This window comes from Heterocephalus glaber, unplaced genomic scaffold (genome assembly GCF_053883595.1).
Source record: "Heterocephalus glaber isolate CG9 unplaced genomic scaffold, H.glaber_assembly_v1.0 deba00000470, whole genome shotgun sequence".
NCBI classification, from domain to species: Eukaryota; Metazoa; Chordata; class Mammalia; order Rodentia; family Bathyergidae; genus Heterocephalus; species Heterocephalus glaber.
In genome coordinates, this window is record NW_028258145.1 from 12,332,383 (window position 1) to 12,351,213 (window position 18,831).

General features: G+C 38.0%; 2 protein-coding genes across 5 annotated transcripts in view; one reads left to right on the forward strand and one right to left on the reverse strand.

Moving 5' to 3' along the window:
- Sh3rf3 (SH3 domain containing ring finger 3) overlaps positions 1–7,756 on the forward strand; it is a 235,681-nt gene extending 227,925 nt beyond the window's left edge. The window contains exons 13-14 of the transcript XR_015448504.1: positions 912–1,041; positions 6,385–7,756. The gene's annotated coding sequence lies outside the window, so the exon portion shown is untranslated. The remainder of the gene's footprint in view (positions 1–911; positions 1,042–6,384) is intronic.
- The window catches only part of Septin10 (septin 10), a 56,893-nt gene that overhangs the window by 1,713 nt on the left and 36,349 nt on the right, over positions 1–18,831 (reverse strand). The window contains exons 6-11 of one of the 4 annotated variants that reach the window (XR_015448505.1): positions 16,678–16,839; positions 13,821–13,917; positions 11,777–11,945; positions 4,800–4,932; positions 3,406–3,534; positions 735–911 (exon numbers count right to left, since the gene is read on the reverse strand). Coding sequence is in view for 3 of the 4 variants with exons in the window: in XM_087204226.1 (XP_087060352.1) it covers positions 720–911; positions 4,800–4,932; positions 11,777–11,945; positions 13,821–13,917; positions 16,678–16,839 (753 nt within the window). In the remaining variant the exon portion in view is untranslated. Of the gene's footprint in view, positions 1–719; positions 912–2,441; positions 2,586–3,405; positions 3,535–4,799; positions 4,933–11,776; positions 11,946–13,820; positions 13,918–16,677; positions 16,840–18,831 lie in introns of those variants that run through there. The other 3 variants (XM_004921079.4, XM_087204226.1, XM_087204227.1) reach the window with 3 other exon arrangements.

The window sequence follows — 18,831 nt, forward strand, 5'->3', positions numbered from 1 at the left end:
AGCCCCTTATTTTCTAAACCTCCAAGGTTGACTGATCCAGTAGCCATCATGGCCACTTCTGCAACTGTGGCCCTCTCTACCTTCTTCTGCTTCTGGTTTCACAAGCTCTGACATCAAAGTACAGGCATTCTAATCAAGAGCCTTTTCCCCTTATGAAAACAGACATTCTCACAAAATCAATGATCAGTAGATACGGCTAAAATAATGAACCTAAGAATTGGGATTTTTTATACAAATTATCAGTTTATGTCAATGATTCTAGAACAAAATGCAGTTTCCATTTATACATATAATTCAAAACAGCTCAATGTAAGTCAACAGTCATTAGCTGAGTTCTAGAGCCAAGGCTGGGGTAAGAGCAGGCTGTTTTCCTCCCAGCTGACTCTTTTGCACTGCAATGTATTTTTATTTTGTTCATTCATTCATTCATTTTGGGAAATAGCTACTGAGCATTTAATTTGTACCAGGAGCTGTTTCCAGCAGTGAATGAGAGGGCTGAGGTCTGTGCTCTCAAGGAGCTGTAGTGCTAAGAAGATCAAACAGGGCCAAGAGGGCTGGGTGAGGGCTCATTGGTACAGTACCTGTCTAACATGCACTAGGCCCTGGGTTTGAGCCCCAGAACCACAAAACAACCAGTTAATCAACCAAGAAAACAAAAACAAAACAAACAGGGTCTGGAGACAGAAGGTGAAGGATGGCGCTGTAGATATAGGGGACTCTCACTTTTTACGGTCCTTGTCCTTCTTCATGCCGATACCTGATGCCAGAAATGACTGGTTCTGAAGTATCTCCGAGGCGGCCTTCTTTTTAGAGAAAGCAATTATTTCTTCTTCCAAAACTCTTCTCTTTTCTTCAAGCTTTATTCTCTCTTCTTGGTGAACTCGTTTCAAGTGCTCAAATTTGGCTTGCAGCTGTGACACAAAAGAGCAATTCCAACTGATGACACGGGGTGGCAGCACACACACAGGAATGTGCTCTGGTCAGCAACACAAACTCAACCTCCAAGTTGCTTCAAGCAAGTTCGCAAGTGAAACAGCCGTGGTAAGCTAAATTTTATAGAAGTTTCCTGCAAAAATTGCTTGAACTAGGGCCGGGGATTTAGCTCAGTGGTTTCGCCGGCTGCGCAAGCGCAAGGACCCGAGTTCAATCCCCGGTACCAAAAAAAAAAAAAAAATTGCTTGAACTAAATGTAATAAAAACCACAGTCTCCTGAACAAAACATGATCTTTTCCTAGGGCTATTTTTTTGCATATTTTTTCAACAAAGCCTAATAGTTTCTCAAATCGATGTTAAATAAAAATAGGGACAAAAAAGTACAGAAGGAAATTATCAAGAAGGAAAAAACCCACTTATTTTCCAAATAAAGATAACATATGTAATGAAAAAGGTTTTGAAAATTATACTGGTAAACCCTATTAGAAATGTGTCAATTGTCAGTTTATGCTAAGAACCTTAAAACTGCATCACATTTTTACAGTCATTCTGAAGCAGGCCAGGGATTCTTATGGGGGGAAAAAAAGACAGGGATTCTCCGGCCCTTAATCTGAGGTAGGACAGAATAAATAACTATAAGTAGAAAGAAGGCAGGAAAATCATAATTTTAAATTGTATTTTTAAGAAAACTGCAGCTTCAGGACACAAAGTTACTATGCCCTTTTCCTTTCCAGGAAACTCACTTAAAAACAAAACAAAAGGTCTTAAATGCAATGAGCCTATAAATTGGGCCTGTGCTTTTGATACACAAATTCCCCAGACTTCCAATCTCTAGGAAACAACACTTAAGTGGGCAGTGTGTCTCTAAACTTCGAACACATGCAAACCCATTAATGTTAGGGTGCCCCGACAGACACTAGGAATACACATCCTAGATGTCTTGAGGGCATGCCCAAAGCACATAAAACCTTCAGCCCCAGACCACATGCATTTACTCTACAAGCACACACTCCTTTCTGAGTGTGGACTTTTTACTGCCGAAGAAATGTTCCTATGCCACTCAACTGATGTGTCCTGCAATTCTTTTCTGTGATATAAGTCAATGAACCTACAACCTACCCTCTGGGCAGGGTGAGTTGAGGTGTCCATATTGTCTTTGGGGGACCTCCTGGACTCCATCTAGTGCAAATCCATGATCCTTACCCTTCCACTGAGGGACATCAATTTCTCTACCCTCCCTTGCCAACAATGTATGGAATGTGCCTTCTCCTTAACCACCTACTCTTACTGCAAGGACCAGGTGTGCTCTAACTGCAGGGAGGACCCAGGATGTCTCCACAGGACAGAATAGCTGCTAATCCAGAACCTACACAGGGAGGAAGTCCCCTTGAACACGAAGAAGCTTCAAGAAACATCATACTCAAAATTCATCATCAGAACATCACCAGACCCTAGCCCATCCCAGAAGTGCCATAAAAGCTAGTCTAGTTCTTTGTAAATGTGCCAACCTGATTTTCCCCATCAGAGTTGTGCCCTTTTCAGCTTGTCTTTCTTCCCATTTTCTCTTCCTTCTCAAAGCTTTTGCCTGTAAATTTGCGCTGCTGCCTCAGCTTTAATTTCCATTATCACTGAAGCAAGTTTCCCTGCATGTCCTGTATCAATTCAACAACTTCTTAAAATCAAAACTAAAAGACATCTTAAATTTAGAGAAAGCTTTATATACAAAAATATTCACTGCAGTAGATATTATACTATATTCAAAAAAATATCCATGTATCCAGCAAAGATAAAGTCAAAAGCACAAACTTGGGCTAAGTATGGGAGACCAGAATACCTCATTCTAAAATAAAATATGAAAGTGTTGAGATCAAGATGATTAAGAAGCCAGAAGCAGGAGCACTCTCACTGCCTCTCATGTATGTGTGAAAATAAGTATTCATAAATTTGTTTGTTTTTCTCTTGTTAATCTGAAAACAAGGGGTTTGATCCAACTAAGAATCTATGAGTGTTATTATTCTTCTACACAGCCATTAAAATGAGTTCTGTAAAATATTGTAACATTACAACATGAGATTTCTCTTGTTAAATGAAAAAAGCAGGAATGTAGAAGGAAAAATAAAGAACAGAATCCAGTAAATTTTCATTTCCTTGGGGCCAATAATCACCTTGATAGATCATATGAAGGAAGCAATGTCAACTTAGAAGCACGCTTGTGCTTTGACTTTATTTTAGCCACAATTTAAAGAATGCCCTGGATGGATCACAAAAGGCTTATTTCTCAAAGATATAAAGGCTTAGAAACAACAGATAAAAACAAAGCCTACAAAATGAAAGAGAGGGGTTTAGAAAATGTACCTAGCATTTTTATCACGATGTGTGGCATAGAATAAACACTCAATAAAGATAATTATAAACCGAACAAAACAAAAAACCACACATATACACACAAAAGAAAAGCTTAGATCTTTCTACCTGCGGCCCTTCTGTGATGGCCATCAAAGAAAGCCTTAGCACTCCATGTTGCAGGGTCCCACGTGGGCAACATCTCCCTGAGGACAGTTTAGGAGCTCTGCCTTTTCCCTCTCTCTAGCCCAGTACCTTCTACAAAATGTGAAAGAGAACCAGTCACGAGATACAGTGCAAAGTATGGGAGTGCCACAGGAAGCTCAGAGTCAGGTGAATCTGACCTGACTGTGGTCTACCTTCCAAACTGCCACCTAGGGACTTGAGTGAGCTCCACACCAACAGGCTGTGGCTGAGCCTGTCAATAACATATATACAGCATCAAAATTGAGATTAATAAAGATATCTTATTTTTCTCTCTGATCTGGTTAGATAAACCTAAGATTAGTATTTTCAGCAACCAAGCATTTATACAAAAAGTAGGACTTGGTATCTATAGAACATCATATGGGGCAACTAAAACTTCCAGGAAAACTATAAAGAGGAAAACATTTTAAAATGAGGGTTAGGTGAGATTATGGTCTTCCTTTTCTTAGGTATGGTAGGGAGACTCACTATGCTTTCACAATTTTTTTTCAAAATAATATATTAAAATTCAAATTACAAATGAATCAGTATATTCTCACTTTGACAAAACCACTTCTTGTAGTATTTATTTAACACCAAGTATTACAAGCATAACTGAAATAATAAATCTGTAAAATTAAATTATACGTAACTTTTCATCATCAGTGCTACTTTGCATCATCAGTGTTACTTTATATTAACATTTTCTGTCTCTTAGTGATTCCTTTTTGCAGCAAAATGACCCTCAACCTAAATGCAGCCATTTTCTTAAAAGCCACCACTGCACTTATTTCTATAGGTCAACAGAATATAACTTAACTCTAATAAAACTAAAATCACTGCTGGAAGAACTAGAAGCAAACAAAATAATTCAAGTTTACTAATATTTTCTTGTGCCAGGGCTGTTATTCCAAGGTCATCTAGACCACACAACTGTAACCAGAAAGCCAGAGTTCAAATGTGAAGAAAGCTACTTCATGGCTTTCAGTTGCCCATTTCCTGGCAAACAAGCCCAACAAACTCTCAGAAGTCTTAAGTCACAGCTGAGATGTTTCTGGCTCACAATTAAGGTATTTAGAGTACTTAGTAACCTAGTCCATTATAAGTCCTTGGTAAGCCATTTCTAAAGAGAAGTATTTGCTCAAATGGCTAAGGTTTTGATTAGATTTCAGGCTATGATTTTTTTTAAAGTCTGTATTCAAAGACTATGTGTTAAAATAGCTACTTTTAAAAGACATTCAGCCTTCAAGTTTCTCAACTACATTCTTAAGATAAATCTTCCAAATTAAGAGGACACCTAAAAATAAATGCAAATCACATCAAAGCACCACACTTGCCTCTCTTTCAGCTTCTTTCAATATGGCTTCTTTCTCCTTTACTCGCTGTACAAACATCTGCTTCATTTCCTCTTCCTTCCTCTGACGCTCACCATGGAATTCATGTCTTTTGGCTTCATAGGTCTCTTGAAGACTAAAAAGTTATTTGCATTATTCAGTTAAAAAGATTATGTAACAGGGCCAGGGATTTAGCTCAGTGGTTCCGCCGCCTGCCTTGCAAGCAGAAGGACCAGAGTTCAATCTCCAGTACCACAAAAAAAAAAAAAAAAAAAAGATTATGTAACAATTTGCAAAATCTTACGCACTTCCCATCAGAAATGTACCACTAGGTACCAGGTATCTTTTAACATACAGTGACCTGAAACATGCCATCTTACCTGAACTCTCACCAAAGGCATGAGAAAAAAGGCCTCCAGTGCTGAATACAGTGTCTCAGCACTGACAAAACACCTTCACAAGAGGTATCCAAACACATTCTTTTTTCCATCTTTGTTAACTGGCATCACTGTACAGGGAAAGAAAGCTTGAAGAAATGAAGCCCCCTGGGTCTTACCCCTAACATTTATCTTTGTGTCTGAGCACTAGTCTGTCAGTTCAGCCTGTGAAGCCAACATCTCTAAAATCCAGTCTCCTTTCCATTTCTACAAACATCCTATTACAGCCCAACTTGATTGTTGTTATTTTCTGCCTTTACTATTGCAGTAATCTCCTAACTAACCTCTGGACTTCTAGCACCTCTTTCTCTCACTTTGTTCTTCTTGCCACTCTCTAGATTTTCCACCAACACCAGACATCTGGCATACGTCAGAAACACCAAGCCCTCCCATTTCAGCTCACTGTGAGAATACACTGGAGGTTCAACAGAGAATACAAATTCATTTTCCTGCTGTGTCACACTCAGAAACCACATATAAAAATACTTTATAGATTCTGAAATATGATGAATTAAGGACTTATATTAATCTTAAATACTGTAACAGTAGAATGTAAGCTTTTAAACATAGAATTTCAAAAGTTCAAGGAAAAACAGTAAGAAATGTTACACAATAACTATTAAGGCTTACAGTTAAGTGTGTGGCATGCACAGCACGTATTCCAAGGAGGAACAGATCCTAACAACTTGTGAGAACATTTTTTCTAAAGAGCATAGTTCACACTGTATAAAATGTCCCCAGGCACCTCCTAAATGCCTCAAATCCAAAGGAGGCATTTTGCTTTGGACTAGGTTTGGAGGTTTTTTCTTCATTTGCTTTGGTATCATTTAAAGAAACTCCTACATCCACTAGCTACTTTCACACATTTCAGAAGCCTCACCACATATTGCTGGCATGACACTGGATATTATTTAATAACAAAACAACTAAAATAACACCTTGACTTCCTATCAAATGTAAGTTTTTAAAAAATGCTTCATTACTCCCTTTGTATAAGGACTTCTGCTTAGGAGGAAAACAAATCTACCAAGTGAAGAGAAGAGACTTAACACTGGTTAAATATCTGCTACTAGAAATGGACACCTTTGGACTCCTGTTCATGATTTGTCATAGCAACCCTGAAGAATAAGCACTGGTATTCTGTTTTACAGGTCAGGAACAAGAGCTCAGAGAAGTAATCTGCCCAAATAACTGAACAGTAACAAGCTGGGACATGAAGCAGATCATACTTGCTCCAAAGCGCATACACTAAGCACCATAAATCACTGTCTCAAGTGAGCAGTCTACCTAAGGGAAAATGATGCACTGCCCTGAGTATTTTCCATCAACCACTTTCCAGCTTTGGCCAGCATATGTTTATGAGACCAATTGTAAGTAAAGAGACCTGCACCATCATTCAAAAAGTGGTGAAGGAACTCTACGATCTAGAAGGGAATGGTTTGTGGAGTATTTTGGAATGGATACAAACCACTATTTATTATTTACTGATTTACTAAAGGAAAATGAAATCTTTTCTTGCTCTACTATTCCCTTCTGTATGATAAAAGTAGCTTGTTATCATGAATATTTAATGCCAACATACTACTACAGTTGCAGATCTCACTAATTTAAAGCCAAGTTGAAAATTTAAGAGGAAAGAAAAATTTCTCAGATGCTCAAGACATCAAGAAAAGTGATGCATCAAGTAAAGTCCTCAACCCCTCCACATGAATAGTTTGAATAAGCCTGAACTTTTTATAAGCTTTCACTGGGCTAAATGCATAGTTAGCTATTTATTTCTTCAGAGTTCCAAAGACACAAATTTTTGCTATAGTTACATTAACATTTAACTGTAAAATACGACATAAATCTCCCTTTTAAAACTATAGTGATTTTGTACTGAAATGTTGAAGGTCATTAACTGTGGAGAAAGACTAGTTATTAATCTGAAATTATTTAACTGGGGGGTTTAAAAAGCTTTATTAAAGTATGTAGTTTATAAAATCAGTTTATTAAAACTCTTGAGAATATAGCGCCATGTTCTTGGACCTCAAGATAGGCACATGCCTGATGTGAAAGATGCAAAGGTAATCTGGAAGTGGGAGCACACACCTGTAATCTCAGTACTCTGGGAGGCTGAGGCACAGAGATAGTAAGTTTGAGCCCAGCCTGAAGCAACTTAGCTACTTAGTGTGACCCTGTCTCGAAAAAAAAGAGCTGTGATGTAGCTCAGTGCAAAGGCCCTGGGTTCAATCCCCAATAAACTACCCCCACCAAAGAAAATGAAAAAAGGATGCAAATGAAAAAGTGAATTGAAGGTCTGGCAACAAGAGGGCTGGCTGGGAAAGAGAGACATAAAGGTTACCATACTACTAACAGGGTCATGTAACACTTTAATTGCCAGACTGATATAATACAGGTTTTATATGCTAACCAAATTATAGTGGCTACCAAATTAAAATGAGAAAGATTCCCAGGAAAGTAGAGTGTAATTTTTTGAAACTATGAAAAATAAAAGCTTCCTATACATCATGCTATAATGAACTTCTTATGAAAGCCTTATCAAATCATTTATTCACAAATGAGAAGGCATCAGAAGAGACAGTTTCCCTCAGTCTGATCCAAGAACTCCAGTATGAAGTCTCTCTTCTCTTAAAGGCCTGGGAAGGGAAGAGGACACCTTCACACTGGGATCCAGTTCCCCTCCTGTCTTACTTGTCCTCTGCATGCAGCTTCCAGCCACTGCTCCTGCCAAATACAGAGCTTGGCTAATCTGAAGAGCCTCCCTTTCTGATTCTGCAGGCTTCATGTGACCAAGGGCAGATGATTCCCAAACTGAAAGAAGGCTCAATAAATGCATGTGGTTCTCAACTGCCCACCACTTATACATCTCCTTTAGATACTGTTATCTGGATTACCTCTCCACATGGGATACAGTCTGGTGGGACAATCACTAAAGTTCATGACCACTCCTAAATAGGATATGAGAACATGACCAAAGTTGAGCTGATTGGTCCTCCTTTTCTGGTCTATAAATTGTGAGCAGAGAAAAAAAGGACTGGCAATGATTTAAGGTTCATTCACTCCACTCTGCAGCTGGAATAAAACTGGTTTGTACCATTCTAAGCCTTCCCTTTGATTATGTAATCAAAGGGAATTTGACCTTTGTAGCCTTCTAACCACTACCCTTTTCGTTTAATGTAACTTACTTGTGGTCTTCCTTTCTGCACTTGCAAAGCATAAACCTGATCCTCAACCCAGCTACGCATTCCTTTTTTGACATTTCTTCACTTACCTTTCCAAACAGAAAGCCAACAAGTGGTCTTTCTCCTTCTTCATCTGTTCCTTCCCAACCTCTCCTACCTATAAACCCAGCTGACAAATTGGAGAATGACTCAAAACTGTTTCCAACACACTTTTCTTTCCACATGTGCTTCTCCCCCCCAGGCAGTTGTATTCTTGCTCATTTTTTCAATTAACCATCTGAATGCCTACAACTCTTATGTGTATTCTTTTGGCCTAACTTTTCTCCTCAGATCACCAGATACATACTCAAAAGTGCTTCTCTGACACTGTCACTTGGATGTCAGAGTCAACAGGCCCCAAACTGAGCTGATGATCTCCATCATGCCAACCACCACTGTGTTCCCCCCACCCCCACAAGCTAGTCCTTCAAAACCTGTCTCGGTGAATGGAAAAATCCATCTAGTCAGTGAAACCATAAATCCAGGAGAACAGAACTCTCCTAGCATCTTCTGGCATTTCCTACTTTTCTGCCTTCTTATATCCAAATAATCACTAAGGTCTTCCAATTTCACCTTCTATATTATCTCTTGACTATGTCTAGTTCTCTTTATTTTCACTGTTATTGCTTTAGTCTAAGAAACACTCTTATAACCATCTTTCTAAGCATCTTTACACAGCACTTTTATTTTTTCACATTATAGCCAAGAGTGACTTTTTAAAAATGCAAATGTGACATTAATCCTGGAATGATTTTGCCTTCCCTTTAGAACAAAGACCAAAGTCCTCACCAGGACCACAGAACTGTGATTCCCACCTACTCATTCTATGGTATGCCACCACAACCCTTACCTGTCCCTACTCCAGGGCACTGATCTTTCAGAGTTCCAAACATGCCATTCTCTCTCTCCTTCAGGTTTTTGCATCTGTCTTGTTGTTTTGCCTAATTTACTACAGCTTAAAATAGTCACTCATTCAAGGAAGTCTTTCCTAATTTTCCAGCTTAAGTTAAGACCCTTGGGAACTTTGGCGTTCCATCTTATACTTTGTCTACCTTTCCTTTAGCACTTTTCTGTGCAATTTGGAATTTAATTTCAGCCTCCCCTACAAACCTGTAAACTCCATGAGTCAGAAATACTTGAAATTGACAATACTTACCTCAGAATCTTACAAATAGTAGACACCTTGGTTATGGAGGTGTAGCTCAGTGGTAGGACCTGTGCTTAGCATGCACAAGTCCCTGGATTCAATCTCAAGCACCACACACACACACACACACACACACACACACACACACACACAGAGCAGATACTTCAAAACTACTTATAATTTTATCCAGTACTGTTCATGCTGACACCCTATCTCAAGCCTAACTTCCCCCTAAACACCAGATTCATTTATGTATAACCTAAATATTTAACAAACCATTTATATTTAACATTTACCAAACTTCTCAACTAATAACCTTCTCATGCCTAGCTTTTCTTCTTGCCATCTTGTTCATGCCAATAAACCTACCACTATTCACCTTGTTTCTCAGGTCAAAACAGTAACTGAGGGCTTGGGGTAGACCTCAGCAGTAGAGTTACTTGTGTACCATGTGTTCAATTCTTAGCATCACAGGAAAATAACAAAACAACACCAAAAAAACAGTGACAGAAGTCATCCTCGATTCCTATTTTCTTTACATCCTACATCCAAACCAATTTGTCTGGATACCTTCAAATTACAGAACCTAAACATACTGCTCACTCCTTTCTCACTGCCCCTTGTGTCTAAGCCTTTGTCTCCTCCCTTTTGGCCTTCTTGCTTGGTTTCTACACTTCCATTTCTGACTGCCCCATCCTCTCTCTCACAGGTGCAAAATATCCTCCTCCCATACCACCCCAGAGCTCTGCAAGGGCAGTGTCTGTTTTTCTGACCCACGTGCATAAATACTTCCTGGCCAGCATGATGAGCAGACAGTAGAAAATAATTACTGGCTAAATGACTGAATGGGTATTTTAAAATGTAGACTGCTAGGCTTGACCCTGCACTTCTTAATCCTCTACATGATGAATCTACTAGGAAACCCTGATCCCTCTTCATGGTAAGTCTCCAGAGCTGTACTGCATGCTCTGGGATTTCTGTTCCTTATGAACAGAGATTTCTGAATTGACCCTGAGACTTGGGAAACACTAGGGAAGCCAACTTGAGATGATTAATCTTTAGTGAAGATATACTATAACGAGAAAATGCTCAGTTTACCAGAATTGGCTCACAACCAGAATATAACATGCTGCCTGAATATGATGAAGAGGGATTAAATACATACAATTCTTACCTTACTATATCTATCAGAAGCTAAAAAAACTACTGGAATTTAAAATTTAACTTAATCTCAGATCAAATCTTCTACAAGGTCAAATGTAGTCCAGCACTGACTGGACATTTTCATGCTTCTTTCTGGTTCTGTTTAGGCTCATACATGTCTTAACAGTGGGAAAATGACTAAAATGCAAATAGTGGAATGGAAAAGGAGTCTTCAGTCTCACAATAGAGTTTAAAATAGTGTTTACCCTAAGGATCTCATGCTTTCGTCCATCCAAAAACTGTTCCAGGATATTACATTAAATCAAATTTGATTTAGTACATGAGGGATTAGAATTTCATGTGTACATGTCTTAATAAAAAAAAAAACCCAGGACGTAGCACCATATAAAATTTCAAATGAAGTCTATAGCAACATAAAGAAGGCCTTTGGTCCTAAAATTCTGATAAGAATGCTCCAATACTGTAAGCAACAATCTAATCTCCCACTCTCTACAAGTACTTTCATTCTCCCCTCACAAGGTGTTTGCTAAGCTTCAGTCATTCCAAAACTTTCTTTAGAATAAAAACCAACTGACATACTGTTAGGTTATTCAATATGATTTGTTCTCCAAGGTATTTGTGTGTGTGTGTGTGTGTGTGTGTGTGTGTGTGTGTGTGTGTGTGTGAGAGAGAGAGAGAGAGATAAGAGTTAAACATATTTTCATCTGTTTCAGATAAATACAAAAACAATGAGGGTTTCCCCTTCAGTTATTCAAGTCAGCAGGTACTGAGGTATTGGGCTTTTGCCATACATTTCTCCTTCTACTCCTTTCAGTCAGATAAGAACTTAAAAACTTTCAAAAGCAAGAAGGTGTCAAGTGGGTCCATAAGAATAGTGAACATTCATTGTACAATGATTCTGTTTCATAGTTCTGGGAGATTTCCAAAAATCTATCCCCATTATTCTGGCCCTTCCTCTGCAAACCTCTCTCACTTCCTCTTCAGCTGGCTATCCAGAAAGTCCCTTACCTGATGGGCTTGTTTTCAGGGCCCACATCTGTAAAGCCCATCTCCTCCAGTTTGCAACGCCGGTACAGCTCATAGTGCCTGGTGTGCGTCTGCTCCCGCAGGTCCTCCATGTTCATGCAGATGAGCATTTCTCGCAGCTTCACAAAGTCACAGTGGTTTTCATTCTCCACTAGCCAGACAGAAACCAGAAAGACCAATACTGGACTTTAATGCCAGGTACAAAACTGGTATTTATTAAATGAATAAATAAATTAAAACAGCAAAATGATTGATCTGATTTATAGCTATAATTGTTTTATACAAGTAACCAAGGAAGAAACTCTGCCATTATACACACTGTATCATAGGCAAAAGTTAATTAATAGACCAGAGTTTTGCTTTAAATTTAATTACCAATGGATAAACAGGAAATACCAAAGAAAACTTTATTACGTTATGATATGTTTGAGTTATTTCACTAACATTTTGTTACTAGTTTATAAACCATACTAACATTTCACACAGTGCTTTAAAAAGAGTATACAGCCAGGTGTAGTGGTGCACACCTGTAATCCCAGCACTCAGGAGGCTGAGACAGGAGTATTGCCACAAGTTCAAGGCCAACCTGGGCTATATAGGGAGTTCAAAGCCAGCCTTAATTATAGAACAAGACCCTGTTGCAAAACAAAACAAAAACAACCAAGTATATAACATTATTTCACTTTAAAGTAGTAAATTCTGAAAATTATAATTTGCTATGCCATAATTATCAAATTCTTTTCCTATAATACTACATTTATAAGCCTGTTACAGTATTCAAAATTAGTGAATATATTCACATGATCCTTCTAAGTTTATAATGACCAGAGGATTACAAATAAATACATGTTACTGTGACTGAGAGTCTTAAATGCAACTATTACTTTTTTTTAATGCTTTTGAGATAGGTTCTTGTCACATTGCCCAGTTTGACAACAAACTTGCAATCCTCCTGCCCTAGCCTCTCATTTTACATTTTTAATATATTAAAGGTTTTATATTTTCTCAGTACTGTGCATTAATTTAAAAACTGTCAATTTAAAAAACCAGCATTTGGACACCAGTAATAGTAGGGACAATCAAATAAATCTGGTAATACTAAATTATTCATTAATAATGCCAGATAAATGACCCAAATGCCAAGCAGATTTAAGTTGACTAATGGATTTGTTTTAGAAATAGTATTGATCAGAAAAAATATGTAAGTTTACCAGATGGTTTAATGTGCCCTATAGTTAAGTGGTAATTAGTTTACATGTTATGTCTAAACACTATAAATTCAAATTCTGAACAAGGACTAGGGTATAGCTCAGTAGTAGAGCACATGCCTAGTATACATGAGGCCTTTGGCTTGATCTCCAAAACAAAATAAGAACAAAAGAAAAAGGAAACAATGCAAATTTTCATCAAAGTGCCCACTCAGTCAGGGAGGAACACAGGTGTGGCACAATGGGCATACAATGCAGATGAGGCACTCTGCCTCCCTCCACAGATCTCAGCCCAAATACTACACAGCCATGTCCTCTGATAACCAATTATAACCCTAGATGAGCATCACCACAAAGAACAGACTAAAGGTAACTTTGAGATGGCTAGGTGTCATGGCTTGTATTTAGATGTGCTCATAGGTGGAGCTTTGGGGAGTGACTGGATCGTGAGTATATAATACTGAATCATGGTGTATGATTCTGGATTAGTTCACTGATTGGTTTAGCATAGCTCTGGGTGATGATGAACTTACTGAAGAGGGAAGACCCACCTTGCCTATGGGTGGCACCAACCAATAGGCTTGTAGCCTACATGGAATGCAAAGGGAAAGAAGGAAGGCAGCTTCCTGCCTGCCTTGCCAACTGTTTCTCCTCTGCCATGCCACCCTGTCTTAGAACCAGCTGATTATGCTGTGAGTTAAAATAAACTTTTCCTCTTTTAACTTGTGGGTGTCAGTTATTTTGTCCTAGCAATGAAAAAGTAACTAAGACACTAAGCAACATATATATATTTTCAAGTCATCATCTACCTCATTTACCTTGTACAATACCCCAAGGGTACTGGCGAGCTTTGACCATCTTATTTCCAACTTTAACCTCATCCATACTTCCCACAACAGCAAACGGCAAATGTTCCTAAAAAGGAACCATGACATCAATTGAGCTCGTGACATACCAATGAGATAAATGACCAACTAAAAATGATTTTACTAAGTGACAAGTCTATTAAAATCAAATAACTTGCTGTGTCTTAGATTTTAAAACTTGGCTTTGGATATATACTAACTTCTATAAGAGTCATTCTTGTGTCATATAAATAAAATTATCTACTGAACATCTATGACATGTAAGGCACTAGTGGTACTGGGAATACAAAATCAGAAAATTTTAGCATAGGTGTCATTTTAATCAGTATTATCTGTGCCCTGAAAGACAAAAGATTATGTTGAAGAAGTTATACATACTATATAGTATACATACTGAACCTACATATTTGTATTTAGTGTCTGTAGGTATATGATTCTAATGCAAAATAATATGTGATCAAAATATACAATGATTGTTTAAATTTAAAAATCATTGTAGTAAAAGACACATTGCTATTAATCCCCTTCAAATACTCCTCCTTGCTTTGAATGTTCTTGCCACTTTTGGAGGCAGTTCTGAAGTCTTCCTTGGTGAGTATCTTTGTGAGGTGTGATCAAAAATATGGTGAACTGGGCCAGGAATTTAGCTCAGTGGTTCCACCGCCTGACTCGCAAGCTAAGGACCCGAGTTCGATCCCCGGTACAAAAAAAAAAAAAATATGGTGATTGCTGTTGCCTTGTGCCATCCAACAGAAAGGCAGGTTCCTAAAAACCTTGGTGTGTCCTCATTCACCTTATTCACCAGATTTGGCACCATGTAATGTCTGACTCTTCCCAAAAATCAATTACCATGAAAGGTAAATGTTTTGAATTGATTCAAGATATTGAGGCAGCCAAAGAGATTCACAGAAGAGAACTTCCAGAACTGCTTCAGAAAGCGGTAAAAATGATAGAATGTGAGTGTATTTAAAGTGGTGGGGGGAGTATTCTTTTGGGAGGAGAATCAATGGCAATGTATCTTTTAGTATAATAAATTTTTTAAAAATACAACTAAGCGTTCATCGTATTTTTTTATCACAATCATACAAAGTTCCAAATTGATACATGAATAGTAAATGTGACAGAAACTAAAAGGAGGAAGAGATCAATGGAGCAGGAAAGTATAAACCAAACTAGACTAGGAAGGATGGGATTTACTGGATCAAGCAGAGTGGGAAGAAGCAATGTAGAAAGTAAGATTCTGAATGAGATGCAACAACTTGAGTCAGGGGCTTGACTCAAATGAGTCTGTCTGAAGCTGAAGATCAATATAGGGGAAAAGTCCAATGTAAAAAGTAATAAGCACTATATTTAATATTTAGTAACTGACATTGTTTAGTTCTTAATTGTATCTTTCTAAAAAATAATTATAGAAGAGCACAAAATCTAAAATTAGATATGAAGACAATTCAACATGTAGGAATTAAGATTACTTCATTTACATGTCAGATTTTATTCATTTAGTTTAGGTTTCTTTTTTTTTTTTTGGTACTAGGGATCGAACTCGGGACCTTTTGCTTGCGAGGCAGGTGGCAGAACCACTAAGCTAAATACCCAGCCCCTAGTTTAGGTTTCTTAGGTATGAAAAATTAAGAAGGAAAAGAGAAGAAAGGGAATGAACAGTAACTGGATGTTTACTGACTACTTTTTTTCTGGAATTTTTCAGTTAGACACATAACCAAGGGCACACCATTTAATCCTTACAACAACCTAAATAAATGATGGGTACTATTAATCTAACCTTATATATGTAAGTTATTAGTCTCAAGGAAGTTACCACAATCTGCCCAAGTCCCCAATCCACAACCCTTCAAAATACAACCAGACATTTAAGAAATGTTACCACATTTTCCATGAAGAAAGTAAAATCAAGACCTTAGTCATCTTAGTAATATTAAGTTAAAAGTCAGATGGATATTTCCCAGGTACACTGACACTGTGGAAGGTGAGACTAAATACCAGCTTTAAGCAACTCCTTAAATATTTGCAGTTCTACAGCATTGCATGATAGGGTGTATGATTTTCCCATGTGTTCAAACAGGAAAGGCATCTTTCCAAGCAATTAAATATTGTTCCACACAAGATATATTCCAGTCTTACAAATGTATTACTTTATTCAGGTAAAAGCAGGGAGGAAGAAAATATGCTTCAAAAATCCCCTTTCCAATTTAAAATACAATGCTTGATTCCCCACCTGGACTTTTTGATATTTTACTTTGTTCGGAGTCTTTCTGGAAGACCCACATACAAATATTTAAGTTGTTCCCCTGCCCAAGATCCCCAGTGGATGCCTCAAACTGTGGTTGATCTACCATCCTACTGAGTCTATATATACATTTTTTCCTGTATATACATACATATAAGAATCTAATTCATTAATTAGGCACAACAAAACATTAACAATAACTAATAAGAAATGGAACAGTTATAACAACACACTATAATAAGTTACATGACTATGGTCTCTCTCTCTCTCAAATCCCTTACTGTACATATACTATACTCACCCTTCTTCTAACAATGATGTGAGTTGATAAAATACATAAGTCATGAAATTTTACCATACTCTTCAGAATGGCACATTATTTAAAATTTATGGATTATCTATTTCTGCAATCCCAGTTAGTATTTCCAACAGCAGTCAACCATGGGTAAGTAAAATCTCAGGAAGCAAAACTTCAGATCAGGCAGATATGGTAGCAGCAATATTAGTCATAAATAGTTTTATTTTCACATGTGAAGCAAACTTAACATTCCAGAAGGAGCTTACATTCATTGCAGCACTGATTTTGGCAATGGTCTCATCATCTGTTGGGAACTGGTATATCTGGACACCATTACTGATCAACTCACTCATGAGCTTCACCTTAAACTTCTGTAATTCAGTTTTAGAAATTGTATCGGCTTTAGCAATCACTGGTATAATGTTAACCTATTAATGAGAAAAAAATCCAAAAATCTTGTAACTGAGGATTTGTTTTTTAATCCTATAGTTATTTTTCACACCAGTCAAAACCATTCAGTCATTGATAATAAATTTCCTTACCCTGGATCAGGGGCTTGAGAACTACGGTCCAGCTTGCTACCTGCTTTCATAAAGAAAGATTTATTGGAATCCCAATGAGCCCATTCATTTAGGTAGCATCTATGGCTGCTTTCCATTTAAAACAGCAGGGATAAGTAGTTGCTAAAGACCTATGGTATTAAGACCTTAAAGTATTTACTACCTATCCTTTTGGAGAAGTATGCATGCCTGTGACCCTGATAAACACTGGCTATTGCCCTCATACACACATATATATGTGTATACATACATACACTATATAATCATTTCTATAGATGTGGGCCTCATAATAATGGCTTTTAAAAAGAAGAGTTCTTTTTAGAGTCATCTTTCACTTAAATTTAGGTTTAAAAGTCTTGCTTTTCTACTCTCTCCCTTGGTCTTACAATTCAATGATACACAAAATAAGTAAACTGTAATAAACAGTTGAAATTACCTGCTTAATTCACTAAGAATATTTATTTGCTAGCCTAAGCACCAAGTAGTTAGGGCAACTGATCCCTTGGCAATCCTTACAACAATTCTCTTTCCACCTGTTTCAACCCTGACTCCATCCCTATCAGTACACTATCATGAGAGACACCTACCTAGGTGGCACAGGAAGGAAACTCTGCCAACTCAAAGTATTCCTAAAACAAAGAAATAACTTTTTCAGAAGAACTAATTCTTGGGCGGGGATTTAACTCAGTGGCACCATGCCTGCCTTGTAAGCATTAAGGTCCTGAGTTCAATCCCTGGAACAAAAGAAAAAAGAAGAAGGAGGAGGAGGAGGAGGAGGAGGAAGGGGAGGAGGAGGAGGAAGGGGAGGAGGGGGAGGAGGAGGGGGAGGAGGAGGGGGAGGAAGGGGAAGGGAGGAGGGGGAGGAGGGGGAGGAGGGGGAGGAGGAAGGGGAGGAAAGGGAGGAAGGGGAGGAGGGGGAGGAAGAGGAGGAGAAGGAGAAGGAGAAGGAGGAGAAGAAGAAGGAGAAGAAGAAGAACTAACTCTCACCACTGCCAGAAAGGATGGGTGGTGGGATTGAGAAGACTGACTGACTAAATGTCCCCCAAAGCCTCATGTGGTCATAGGTGGGCCTTTTCAGAGGTGGCTGGATCTAGAGTGTGTGATGCTTGGATTAAGTGTGTGTGATTACTAAATCAGTCCACTGATTGTTTTGGCATAGTTCTGAGTGTGAATAATGGGAAGGCCCACCCTGGGTGTGAGTGCTACTTGCCCTAAGGACATGTAGCCTGGATAGACTATAAGGGACAGGAAGAGGGCTGCTGTCATCCCTTGCTGCTGCTTTTTTGCTACTTCACTGCTTTGCATGCCTCTGCCCATCATGAACTGTTTCTCCTCTGTGATACTCCTCTACCATGCCACTACTCTCCCTTAGAGCCAACCAACTATGAATTTAAAAACTCTATGAACTGTGAGATATAAAAAACCCTTCTTCCTTTAACTTTGGGTATCAGGTATTTTGTCCCAGCAAAGAGAAAAAGTAACAAAGACAGTGAGTGAGATCACAATGCAATTTTCAGACTGACAAAAGTAAAAATAATACTTATAATTTCTATTCTATACTTAAATTTTTGTCTTCTTCAGTTTCACAGATTCAGTGTATCTATTTGGATGTACTGGTCTTCCACATGCTCCAAAGGAGATAAACATTTTTCCAATTATTTTTGAAATTAATGGCAGAAAAATTTCCAATAATCACAAGTAAACAAGTTTCATGTTAAATTACTCAATGTACATAAAAACTTTAATCCCAAGTTCTTGGTTTCAATATTCTACACTTAGATATTCAATGAAATGAGCCAAGTTATTAAATAATAATTACTTCCACAATAAATTGTAAGAGATTGGCTGATAAACATCACT